The sequence below is a fragment of the Rhineura floridana genome, chromosome 11 (assembly GCF_030035675.1).
Source record: "Rhineura floridana isolate rRhiFlo1 chromosome 11, rRhiFlo1.hap2, whole genome shotgun sequence".
Lineage (NCBI taxonomy): Eukaryota > Metazoa > Chordata > Lepidosauria > Squamata > Rhineuridae > Rhineura > Rhineura floridana.
Window position 1 is genome coordinate 7,316,235 of NC_084490.1, and position 14,042 is coordinate 7,330,276.

General features: G+C 43.4%; 1 protein-coding gene across 1 annotated transcript; it reads left to right on the forward strand.

The window, feature by feature from the left end:
- Positions 1-3,065: 3,065 nt before the first annotated feature.
- LOC133366894 (vomeronasal type-2 receptor 26-like) lies at positions 3,066-11,194 on the forward strand. The gene is made up of 4 exons (XM_061590436.1): positions 3,066-3,875; positions 7,564-7,788; positions 8,907-9,033; positions 10,284-11,194. The coding sequence occupies exons 1-4, from the start codon at positions 3,066-3,068 to the stop codon at positions 11,192-11,194; spliced, it is 2,073 nt and encodes a 690-aa protein (XP_061446420.1).
- The last annotated feature ends 2,848 nt before the right edge of the window (positions 11,195-14,042 follow it).

The following is a 14,042-nucleotide window of genomic DNA, read 5'->3' on the forward strand; positions in this document are numbered from 1 at the left end:
GGATCTGGTGGATCTCTAGCTCAGCTGGATAGTTACCAGCTAAGCTTAGTTATGCTGGTGTAACTTGCTCATTCCGGTTCAGCCAGAGGTACATTGACTTAACTTGCTTATCCCAGCTCAGTCAAGTGAGCCATAACAGAAGCCCCCAAAATGGATGTTCCGTGGTAAGGAGGATGGGACTGAGAGGGGCTTATGCTGGTTCCTAACTCTGTTCAGCTCAGTCATGGGACCTGACAACATGGCTCAACATAATACCAACAAAAAGGGTGATGTAAGTCAAACTCAATTTCAAAGGCTTGTTTTCCCTCTGGCAGCATTGGGCCAGCTCAGAGGGCAGTACAAAATTAAAATTGGCTTTTACAGACACTTAGATTTGCTAGTCCTTTTGTTTTCAGAGAAGTAATACAAATCTTGAATGTAAAATCAAAATCCTCAGGGTTTAACAATGACCTGTGGCTTTATTTATTGTTAAAGTTGTCCAGGCACAAAATTTAAAAATTAAATGTCTAGGTTTCCAAATATCATCTTCTTCAATATAGTAAAACCAAACGGCAACATACATAGTACCCAATAAATAACTTAGAAACCCGCCAAATAACCAAAAGAATAATTGAGACAGTGCACATCAATGGCCAAAGAGCCTTTGCCTGTAATCTAAAGGTAGATAGAGATGGCACCAGGTGTGTCTTACTGGGGAGAGCATTCTACAGCCGGGTAGCCATCACTGCAAAGACCCATTTTCCTGTTTCTACCCTCTGAGCCTCTCGTAGAGATGACACATGAAGAAGCGCCTCTGATGATAAACGGAGGGTCTGGGTCTGTTCATATGGGGACGTGCAGTCCTTGAAGCACTGAGGTTGTGAGACACTTTGAATTGACCCCAAAAACTAATTGGTAGCTAGTGCAATCATGCCAGAATTTGTGTTATTTGTACAGACCAACTTACCCCTGTCAGCTGTCTGGCCACTCAATTCTTCACCAGCTGCAGTTTCTGAACTGTCTTCGAAGGCAGCCTCACATATAACACATTGCAGAAGCCTAACTTATAGGTTACCAAACCATAGACAACAGAAGGTAAGCTATCCCTGTCCAGATAGGGGCACAGCTGGGCCACCAGATGAAACTGGTGGAAGACACTCTGCATCACCAAGGCCATTTGTGCTTCAAGCATCAATTGATCCAGGAGTACCTTGAAGCTACAAACCTGCTCTTTCAGAGGGAGTGTAATCCCATCCAGATCAGGCCACAACCTATCCATCTGGTTTAGCCTTCATCCAACCTTATGGGGTCCATTTGGACCTGAGGTGCACTTCTATTTGTGTAATCTACTGTTAAGTAGACCCGCAGGGCTGTCATTCGAGGACATTATCACAAATTTTAACCTGTACAGTGTCTCAAACTTCAGTAAGTTACTACTTACTATTTTCCTTCTGGAAACAAAAAAAGCACCTTGGTTCAAAATATACCCCAGCCACAAGCCCTGGGGGAAGATTCCTGCCTTTTATTGTGTAAGTTATACATGAGTAGACCTACAGGGTTGTCCTTGTAGGACTATGCCATAAATTTTAACCAGTATAGAGTGTCCCAAATTTCAGCCAATTGCCACTTACCATTCTCCTTCTGGAAACAAAAAATCAGTGGGGTCCAGAAAATAACCCAGCAAAAAACCTTGGGGGAAAATTTTTGCACATAAGTAGACCTACAGGGCTGTCATTCTAAGACATTGTCACAAAATGTTACCCATACAGTATATTCACATTTCAGCCAGTTACCACTTACGGCTTTTCTTCTGGCAACAAAAATAACTTTAAAAAAGCACCCAGGTCCAAAAATGCCCCAGTTTATTCAATATGTGTGAAGAAAGGGCCAACAAATACTACTCAGAAAAAAAATCTACCTCCTCTGAATAAGTGAGTTTTGTGGTTCAAGGTGCTTTAGTAGTGCCAAGCACACTTACAGTGTCCCCGAAAGGCCTCTGGGGTATAAAGTGACCCCATCCTTCCATTGGAAATCTCATTGGGGTCCAAATATACCCCAATGGATGGACTGCCTTCAAGTCAATCCCGACTTATGAATAGGGTTTTCATGGTAAGCGGTATTCAGAGGGGGTTTACGATTGCCTCCCTCTGAGGCTAGTCCTCCCCAGCTGGCTAGGGCCTGCTCAGCTTGCCACAGCTGCACGAGCCAGCCCCTTCCTTGTCCGCAACTGCCAGCTGGAGGCAACTGGGCTCTTTAGGACTGTGCACCTTGCCCACGGCTGCACAGGTGGCAGGGCACGTAACCCCTGAGCCACTCACTCCGGGGGTGATCTTTAGCTGGCCTTTGACACCCAGGAGACACGAGCGGGGATTTGAGCTCACAGTCTCTGGACTTCCAGCCAGGGTCTCCTTCCCACTGTGCTATACCAGCCCAAAGTCAACCAGACTGCTTTTTTAAAAAGCAGTGTGGATGAAGGCTAGAGAACCACCATCTAACACTGCCACAGTCTTGTCTGGATTAAGCTTCAGTTTCTTGTTTTAAACCTGAGGTCTACACTGTATCATATTTGTTTGAATCAGGACATGTACATTTTTTTATATATCAACTAATTCTCCTGACATTCCCAACCCTACTAAAAAGAAAAATCCTTCCTGTTGAGCTTTTGAAACTCTGTGCCTGTGGGAAAGAGCCCTCGGGAATTGTGATATGCTTATATTCTACTGGTAGGGACAATGGACATAATACATTTACACCGTATTGAGAAAAGTTTAAAATACCCCTACTCTTCTGATTGCATGCATTAGCCTCTTCCCTGAATTGTTTCAGGGAAAGATCAGGGACAGGGATGGTGGTCCCCAGGTTATCCTAGAGAGAGAGAGAGTGCCCAGCCCTAACTGATAGCATCCCTGTGGTATACTTTTTAGCAGAAAGGCTAAATTACCTGAAATAAAATGGTAAATATAGACATCCACTCAGATAATTCTTTTACCCTAACTCTAAAATATCAGTCCATTCTCTTTTAGCTCACATTTGGATCATTTGCTCCAGAAGGAAGGAACACAATGAAGATCCCTTCCTTTTACCGCATGGTCCCAAATGAAACCCAGCAGTACCGAGGGATTATCCGCTTGCTGCAGCATTTTGGATGGACATGGGTCGGACTCTTTGCTGTATATGATGACAGCGGAGACCATTTCTTGGAGACCATGGAGACACTCCTTTCCCAGGGTGGAATCTGTTCAGCCTTCACAAAAAGGCTTCCAAAGCAAGACCATACCGTGGCTGCCAAGGATGGACTTGGTGGTGTATTGTGGAATATCCATGTCCCTTTAATGGATACTAACACCAAAACATATATAGTCTATGGTGAAACTTTGACTTTTGTGTGGATGACTGTCTTAATCTGTTCACATAGTCATGGATATAATTATGGATATAGGAAAGGCTCCAATGGTGAGAAAGTATGGATTATGACAGCTCAGATAGACTTTGAAATAAAGGCCCATTTGAGGAAGTGTGAATTATTCCCAGGGACTATTTCCTTTGCAATTCACTCAAATGAACCTCAAGGGTTCAATGCATACCTTCAGAGCATAAAACCTGACTCGACAGAAGTGGATGGTTTTCTCAAACTTTTTTGGGAGGATGTGTTCTTTTGTTCATTTCCAATTCGCCAGACATCATGGGGGAGCAGTGGAACATGTACTGGGGATGAGAAGCTTGACAGCCTTCCTACATCTGCTTTTGAAGTGAGCATGAGTGGCCACAGCTACAGCATCTATAATGCTGTTTATGCTGTAGCACATGCACTGCAAGCCATGGACTCATCTAGGTCTAAAACCCGAGCAATGGTGGGTGGTGAAAGACTTGAACTTCAGGATCTTCAGCCTTGGCAGGTAATCTCACAACAACAACAATTATTGTTCAAGAGGCAGCTGGACAGTCACCGGTCGGGTAGGTTTTAAGCTGGATTCCTGATTTGATCACAGGGCTGGACTTGATGGCCTTATGGACCCCTTCCAACTCTATGATTCTATAATGATGATGGTTTCATGGTTTCTGTAGACTGCCTAGAATTCTTTACATTCAAACATATAAATTTTGTTAAATAAATAAATTATATGCTGCCCTTCTTCCCAAAGGAGCCCTCAGTCGCAATAAACCCAACAGGTCTGTAACATCAAAACAGAACCATCTTGTGGCAATAGGTATTAAACTTGATTACATATCTAAACCAATGGGTTCTCAAAAACCATTGAAATGTGGGGAAAGAGAGAAGTTTTCACTGTAGAGGAAAAGGCCTGATTCTACCCACCACATGTCCATCAGCAATGGGACACAGAATTTTTTAAAAAATCCGAGGACAAACTTAGGTTCGTAAAGGGAGATGATAGTTCTTCAGATAACATGAGCCAGACTATTTGGGACTTTAAAGATAAACACCAGGAAATTAAACCCGGCTCCACAATGAACAGGCAAGCAGAAGCTGGTATCATATAGGAGTTATATCCTCCAAGCCTGAGACTCCTCTTCACATTGTGGCAGCCATCCCTTCAACTAATTACAGTTTCTGAGAAATAATCCATCTTGTATGTAGCTAGGGCATGACAAAAATATGTATGACAGTGCTGTGTAAAATGATGCCTCATGTGGAGAAAGTGGACAGAGAGATTTTTTTCCCCCGTCTTATCATTCTAGAACTTGGGACCATCCAATGAAGCTGAATGTTAGAAGAGTCAGGATAGGCAAAAGAAAGGACTACTTCAAACAACACTTATTTAACCTATGGACTTGGCTTCTACAAGTGATGTCCATCACCTTGGATGGCTAGGATTCAACAGATTCATGGAGGATAAGGCTGTTGATAGCTATTAGCCACAATGGCTATATTCAGCCTCCACTGTTTTAGGCAGGAGGCCTCTGACTACCAGCTGCTAGGCATCAGAACTAGGGAGAGTGCTGTTGCACACAGGTGTTGCCTGCAGGCTTACTAGGGGCATCTGGTTGCCCACTGTGAGGAGAGGATGCTGGACTAGATGGGTCTTTGGCTGATGTGTGAGCATGGACCCGAGTTTTAAGGACTGGCCCCTGGTTCACGTGACAGAGCTAAATTCAGTTTTCAATAGCTGTATGATACTCCTTGGCCCATACCGCCCTCACCATGCCCCCAGAATGACACTTTTTGGGAATTTACCCCAGTGTAAGTTCCACCAGCTGAGCAAGCATGGCCTCATCTCAGCCAGGTTGGGAGACTTACCTTGGCATATCCCTGAGCTAGTATCAGTACTGGATTTAGAAACACATCAAGTAAACCATGGCTTAGGGTCTCACATTATGAGGAGCTTCTAAATAAGTTGGAGATAACTAAGAAAATGTATTCTAATTGAAATTGCTTTGGCTGAAATAACCTTTCATATGAGCCAACAATGTGATGTGACTACAAAAAAGGCAAATGCTATTTTAGGCTGCATTAACAGAAGTATAGTTCCCAAGTATAGTTCCCCTCTATTTAGCATTGGTTAGGCCTCATGTTGGTATTCCATCCAGTTCTGTATCCAGTTCTGGACATCTCATTTTAGGACGAATGCAAACAAACTGGAACAGGTTCAGAGGAGGGCAACGAGGATGATCGGGGACTAGAAACAAAGCCCTATTTGGAGAGACTGAAAGAACTGGACATGTCCAGCCTTGAGAAGAAAAAACTGAGGGGAGATATGATAGCATTCTTCAGGTACTTGAAAGGTTGACACACAGAGGCGGGCCAGGATCTCTTCTTAATTGTCCCAGAGTGCAGGGCAAGGAATAATGGTCTCAAGTTATAGGAAGGCAGATTTCAGCTGAACATCAGGAAAAACCTCTTAACTGTTAGAACGTTATGAGAATGGAACTAATGACTGAGGGAGGTGTTGGGCTCTCCAACACTGGAGGCATTTAAGAAGCAGCTCAATAGCCACCTGTTGGGTATGCTTTAAGTTGGATTCTTGCATTGAGCAGGGGGCTGGATTTGATGGCCTTATAGGCCCCTTCCAACTCTACAATTCTATTATTCTCTATAATCTACCACCAAAATTCTGAACCCTGATCTCTTGGATCTCCATCCCATCAACTGCTCTTCCAGGACTGTTGGACTATACGCATCACACTACATTATCTCCACATTAGACGTCTTCAGTTTCATATACACTAAGGCTGCTTTCACACTGCAATTTATTCTGTTATCTGACGATTTCTTACCTGGTAATTTACTTATTATATTTGATCTTTCACATGATGCACAAGCTAGCTCCAGAATTCTAGCGGAATGTAATGGAAGTTTAGCACTAATTTCCATGATAAATACCAGAAACAATCCGTTAGCAAGGCTGGGAACCCGGAAGATTGCAGGAGTTTTTCACTAGCTGCAGCTCTCACATGACAAGCATCCCAGCATGCAGTGCATTCCCACCCTTTCGTTGCATGTTGTTTTTTGCCTGACAAATGTTGTACCGGTATTCCGGCTTTGGCACAGATAGCAGCAGCATTTCCCACACACACCCCTGTCTTGATACAACCAAAACAATTTAAAAAGTCAGATCCTAAAGGGAAAGGGCTTGCATGGCGAAGGGACGATATCGTAGACCTGCTACACAGTGGAGAACAGTGTGCATGGGTAAGGGATGAAAACAAGCCATGTGAAAGACAGTTGGACGAAATGCCAGTATATCGGCTGAAAAAGCTGTTGTTCCTTAACGCAACAGGTACTGCAGTGTGAAAGGGATTTTAGAAATTGAATAAAGCTTTTTGCAGGGTAAGTTTCTTTAGTTGTCTTTCATTGCCTCTTTGTCTCTGTATATATGCAAATATAATGATATGCCATTTTTAAATTACCCTTTCTCAGAGCTTGGAAAAGTTACTTTTTTGAACTACAACTCCCATCAGCCCAATCCAGTGGCCATGCTGGCTGGGGCTGATGGGAGTTGTAGTTTTAAAAAAGTAACTTTTCCAAGCTCTGCCCTTTCTATTATAACACAACACACTTTTTTTTATGGTATGAGAACTCTGAATATTGACATGGCTTAGGGCCTCAGCATGTCTTAATCCAGCCCTCACTGGGATCATGGAGTTATGCTAGCTGAGCTCCGGCTGAACTCCTTCTCATCCAGAACACAAGATCTGCCCAGCCCACTGGATTTTGGGTTTGGATTGCTCTGTAAATGTATGAAGCAAGGGGTCTCCTGTAGTTGAGGAGTCACGAACCTTGATTTCCCAGAGTTCTAAAATTCATGGGGATCATCCAGGAATACATGAGTCTCCCTACTTTAGAAATTTGCCCTCCAACTCAGAGAGAGTGACACAAAGAGTGTTGGGGTAGGGTTGGAGCAAGCATGCTTCTTTCTGTAGATCCCAGCATATGTTGTGTGAGCTCGTATTTAGAACACTGGTGGGGTCTCGAGTTTCCTCAGCATACGGAGCGCCAGAAAAAAAAAGTCAGCACATGCATACTTCCCTAGAGGTACCCACTAAAGTGAGCAAGCCGGACCCAGAATGACAAAAGAAATCTCCACTATGTTTCCCATGTGTTTGTTTTTTTCCTCTTCCCACCAGCTCCACCCATTTCTTCAAGGCAGTTCATTTAACAACTCAGCTGGAGAAACTGTGTCTTTTAATGATCGTGGGGAACTCAAAGGCACATTTGACATCATGAACATTGTCTTCTTCCCAAACAAGTCCTTCCTTAAATTAAAAGTTGGAAAAATGGACCCAAAGGCTCCTGAAGGAAAACAGTTCACTATTAATGATAAAATTGTGTGGCCCAAGAGCTTTAACCAGGTATGGATTCTAGGGCATTCTTACAGGCTATTCAATCTTCAAGATGGGTGATCTTGAGACTGCAATTTTTTTCACTGCAAAACTTGACTATGCCAGAGAATCATAGGGTTGGAGGGGAGCAGATAGCCATCTAGTGCAACCCTTCCCCATTTGAAGCAGGAAGTGAAGAGCTTCAGGATCCCCAACAGGCAAGTCTTGGTCTCTGTTTTAAGACCTCCAGTGATGTAGAATCCACATCCCCTCTAGGCCACTGTTGTTCCATGAAACCAGTTAATGCCCTGGACTCCTACTGGGAAGAAGGGCAGAATAAATTTAAATAATAAATAAATAAATAATATTCAGACAAAATTGACTGTCCTGCAACAAGCCCATTGGATCTGGTTAAGATGGACTGATTCTATACATTATGGGTGGTCTGGCTCTATAATAAAACCAGTGCCACCTTTTACGTTCAAGAAATAGAGATAATACACTAAGGCTGCAATCCTGTACACAGTTACGTGAGACTAAATCCTATTGAATGCAGTGGGGAGTACTTCTGAGGAAACATATGTAGGATTGCACTGTAAAGCACTGAATATCTTCATACCTCACAGCATATGGAAGGATGGGGATCCTGTACAAGTGAAACATGGTAAAAATATTTACTATGTCTTGATTAAACTAAGGTAGGTCTGAGATAGGTGGGATAGAGACAGATATACAGTATAACAGAGTCTGCACTTTGATTTCTGCTGGCAGAAATCCTTCCTTATGTACTGCATAATGTTATCTGCTTCAGGGTGCAACATTACAACTGGGAACATCTGTGTTTGGACAGTGGTTCATTCTGATGGTGTGCCCTTCAGCAGATGCATCATTTGTTGAGAAAACCTCATTGTGGAGGGTGGGGGAAAGACAGCTTCAAATAAAAATAAAAAAAGAGATGCTTCTGCTGTTGTTCACTAGCTCAGATGTAAGTCCACCTCAGTTGCTGCCCTGCAACAGCTCTTTTGGCTCATCAGGAACATGCTGCACCATGTTCTGCATTCATCCATGTGCAGTTCTTTGTATTTCAGGTAATAAACATTTCCCCCCGTTTCCTTTCATCCTATAATCTCTTCATTTCGTATGGCTAGGTGATGCCGGTCTCTGTATGCAGTGACTCCTGCCGCCCTGGTTATCAGAAGAGAAAAAAGGAAGGGGAGAAATTTTGCTGCTATGATTGTGCTCCATGCCCAGAAGGGAAGATTTCAAACAAACAGGGTAGGTGATGTTGTGCATCAAACAGTTCAGCAAACTGGGTTAATTCAGATCAAGGTTGAGGAACCTCAGGCCAGGAGGACAAATGTGGCCCTCCAGGACTCTCTATCTGGCTCTTGGGACTCTCACTAGGCCACACCCCTAACCCTACTACTCCACAGTGTCCTCAAATGCTTTTGCCTGGCTGGAATGCATCTTGAACTGCGGCAGCACCTTTACATGCCTTGTTGGAGGATGGAGAGGTCTGCTTGTGAGTGTAGAACACTTTGACTTCTATGTGACACAAATATAGCCTAGAGTACAAATGTTATGAGTAGCGTCAGATCCTCCACTAAGCTTTTGCCCCTGGCCACACACATTTTTGTTCCTGGCCACACCCAAACCTGGCATGTGGGACCTAAAATGTTACATAGAAGGAAGTGTGGCCCTTGGACGTAGAGATACTCCTCCCCCAATGCAGTTGATCATTTATTGAAAGGAATGCACAGCCATGGCGACGTGTGGTTCAACATTGTTTGCATTTTTTGTGGCTGTTTGCTTTTAGTACTTTCAAAACAAATGTGGCTTTTATGAATCTTTGGGGGATAAAAAGGTTCGACGCACAAGCAGTTTTCAGAGCTGAAGGCTCTTGAAGACTTGTGTCTCTGATGATCTCAACTGGCAGAGTGTGAGACAAGAAACAAATCTCCACTGGAGATTGTTGGGCCAAGAGGATGTTCAGTGTGGTGCTGATCTTTGTCCTGCTCTGCCACCCATTTTAGAACTTCAGTTTTTGCAGTCCAGATCATGGCCACACCCACTGAAGTCATAATTATGACTTGCAAAATACAGCTAGGACTCCATGAAGTCCCTACAAAGGGCTGGATCTTTTGTCTTCATTCAATGAGTCGGAAGCATGTTGTTTCTTCCTCTTATATGCTGGTATCTCTTCAGCACCATTAAAACAGGGCAATGTCCTGCATGTTATGGAGAGATGACCCTCAGTTTCAGCAGCTAAGGATGCATCTGAACATGGCTGTGTGTGCAGACTTTGCTTACTTACTTTTACCTACTTTGCTGCTGTGTGTGCATCGAGAGACTCCTGCTTGAAACGATCCCTAATTTGTGTGAGTGCTTTTTATAAACTCATAGAACCAGCAGCTCAAAGGTGGAATGCTTAGCAACTCCCACATTGAATTCCAAATGAATAATGCAGCTGTAACAATCTAAATCAGTGTACATATACACTGACTTTGTCTTTTCTTTGTTTCTAGACATGGACAAGTGTTTCACATGCCCAGAAGACCAATACCCAAGCCGGAGTAGAGATAGATGCATAACAAAAGTGATAAACTTTCTGTCTTATGAAGAATCTTTAGGGATCGGTTTTACATCAGTTGCTGTTTCTTTGTCACTCACCACAGCTTTTGTGCTTGGAGTTTTTATCAAGCACAGAGATACCCCCATAGTCAAAGCCAACAACCGGGACATCAGCTACCTTCTTCTCGTTGCCCTCCTCCTCTGTTTCCTCTGTTCTTTGCTGTTTATCGGAAGACCTACAAAGGTGACCTGCTTTATCCGTCAATCTGCATTTGGCATCATCTTCTCTGTGGCTGTTTCTTGTGTGCTGGCCAAAACCATCACTGTGGTTGTTGCTTTCATGGCCACCAAACCAGGGTCCAGCATGAGGAAGTGGGTGGGGAAAGGACTGTCCAACTCCATTATCCTTTCCTGCTCTTTTATGCAAGCAAGCATCTGTGTGGTGTGGCAAGGAATCTCTCCTTCATTCCCAGATTTGGACATGCAATCACTTACTCAGGAGATAGTACTAGAATGTAACGAAGGGTCTGTCATCATGTTTTATGTTGTCCTGGGCTACATGGGACTTCTAGCCATCATCAGCTTCACTGTGGCATTCCTGGCCAGGAAGCTGCCAGACACTTTCAATGAAGCCAAGTTCATCACCTTCAGCATGTTGATGTTTTGCAGTGTTTGGTTGTCTTTTGTCCCAACCTACCTGAGCACGAAGGGGAAATACATGGTGGCTGTGGAGATCTTCTCCATCTTGGCTTCCAGTGCTGGGCTGCTGGGCTGTATCTTTGTCCCCAAATGCTATATTATTCTGCTGGTGCCCAAGCTGAACAAAAAGGAACAGCTTATTAAGAGAGGGAATGAAAGAGCATAATTATATCCTATTATGTTTCTCATGCTGTTTTATGGTTTTTTCTCTCTCAATTTGCATCTCCAGTAGAGTAGACTGTGCTCTTACTCAGGAGGTGTTGTAAGTACAAAAGCAGAAATCATTCACTGAGTCCAGAGCATCATGATCTTTAGTGAAGTAGCACATGCTCTGATTAGCTGTCTCATTCCGAGGAAGTTTTTCCTCTGTATGATTGACAGTGGAGCTCCTGAACTGTTCCTTTCTTCTCAAATTATACACTGTTTTTGTTCAGTTTGCTCAATAAAGTATTATCAGGACTTTTCTCTCTGGTCTCTGCATTATTTAACTGACTTTGCTAACAGGAGGCTACCCCATCTAAACAGCCATTCCATTCTAGCTGGTGGTTCTTGTGCTGATTTGGTAAATGTCATTAATGACTGTGTTCCAAGGCCCTTTGGGGGTGGGTGGGTTATTTATTAATTAAAACTATTCATAGACCACTTCCCATCCTTCTTATCTCTTCCTGGCTGAACTTCTGTTCCTGTGCCAGATAACTGTTTGTAGGAGCATAGGACGTTGCCCTATACCGAGTCAGACCACTGGTCCACCTAGCTCAGTATTGTTTACAATGACTGGCAGTGACTCTCAAGGATTTCCGACAGGGTACACTCCCAGCCCTACTTGGAGAAGCTGGGAATTGACCCTGGGATCATCCACGTGCAAAGCAGATGCTCTGCTACTGAGCCATGGCCTTTCCCCAGTCCAGTGTGTACTGGGGCTCCACATGTAGATCTTCACACAAAGGAAAACCAGATTTGGCCTAGGATCTGCTTTCATGCAGAGGAGCTCTATGCATGTGTATCTCTATGAATTTAGACCCCATTCTTAATGCAATTAAATGCACAGCTAGTGGAGAAGAAGATTAGCTACATGGCCATGCAACTGCATCACATTTTGGAGCAAGCTATTGGGGGCATTTGCAACACCATATTGGAAAAATGACACATTCTGTACATGGATGCAGGTCACTCTCACCCTTCCACATGCTAATGTGGTGTAATGGTTACAGTGTTGGACTAGGACCTACAGGACCAGGATCTAAGTTTCCACTTAGCCACAAAGCTCACTGGATAACTTTGAGCCAGTCACTTCCTTGAGCTGTGTCAGGCCCCTTCCTGTGCTCACCGCCTTGTCATGGTTCCACCTCAGGGTCCTGGTCTCTTAACTGTTCTCTCACTGGCTCTAGCAAAGATCTCTCAAGATCCCACTGCTAGGCAGCACCACCAGTCACTCCCTGTAAACAATATTGCCTTGATACTTTGGCTTTGTCTCCTCCTGACCTATTGATACTTTGTGTCTGGGTGGACTTACAGACCTCAACCCTCCTGTATCTTTGTGCCTATAAAGATTACAGCCCTAGGTTGCTCTGGATACCTGATTATGTTACGCTATCTCTTCACTGCTGCCACCGTTGATACTGTTTCCCAACCTTGGAATATGCCCTGCCTATCCTTCTGGTCTGTGTACCCCAGCCAAGGATCAGGCATTTTGGTAAACCAAGAAATATTTATTTATATAGACAGGGAATAACACGATTACTTAAAGGTTTAGTCAACAAGTGTGTGGTTTCATAAGATGTGTTACTCTCTATGTTTCTTAGTCATCAATATCCTGCCTCACTACCCACCTAATCCAATCCACCCTATCCAAAACCAACCCACAGAACACACCAAACAAACCCCTCTCAACTGTCATTCTCTCATTTATACCTTCAGACACTCAAACGCTCTGCCAATCATCATACAACATTCTCCAACATTCCAACCCCTGTGTTCCCCCTCTCACTCAGTCTACTTACCACATATACTCTAATAAACCAGCACTTACCATATTTACAGTATTATATATACAGGGGCATCACAAGCTGCTTCTCAGCCTAACCTACCTCACTGATTAATTGTTATAGGGATTAAATGAGAACAGAGAGAGGCAATGGATGCCACCTTGAGCTCCTTGGAAGAAAGGTGGGATAGAAATGCAATTGTTGTTGTTGTTGTTGTTATTCATCATCATCATCATCTCATTGGTGGAACATCTGCTTCATGTGCAGAAGGATCCAGGTTCAGTCCCCAGAAACTCCATGAAAACAACAACAACAACTCAGTGGCTGAGCATCTGTGTCATGTGCAGAAGGATCCAGGTTCAGAATCTCCATGAAATCATGGAGAGCCACTGCCAGTCAGTGTAGACAAAACTGTGCTAGGTGGATGAATGGTTTGATAAGGCAGCTTTCCTCTGTTTTGTCCTATAAGAAAATGTGAGAGTGTTAGAGGTTCCTTTTTTGATATAGATATATACAGTATATGTATGGTGTGTGTAAGATGCAGTGCTGAAAACGATTCACATCATCAGAAGAATTCTCATTGAGGAATATAAGTGAAAAAATGTCTTTTCTGAGTGGAAAGTCCATGTCAGTGTTGCAGACAGGAATTTGTAGATAGCAGACCACATTCCATATCATAAGAAATATCAGGGACTTTAACATGCACAATATCTAAGAGACTGTAACAATCAAATTGGTCCACAGTGAATCCATATCTGACACCTGTTGATTTTGCTCCCTCCCTCCCACTTACTATTCCACTAAAGACCAGAGGAGATGGACAAAAATAAAAGTTTTGAATAAGGGGTAATTATCTCTTCTGTGATTATCTAAATCATTGTCATTGATTCTCCTTGTTCAGCTCCAGTAACTTTCCAGAAAGTAGTAGGAAAAACAACCCAGAAGGAATTCAAACCGTGTGGTTACAAATCCCTCCAGTTCTACTATTCAGAGCTGGCGTTAGGGGCAAGAGGCAGGCAGAACTCTATC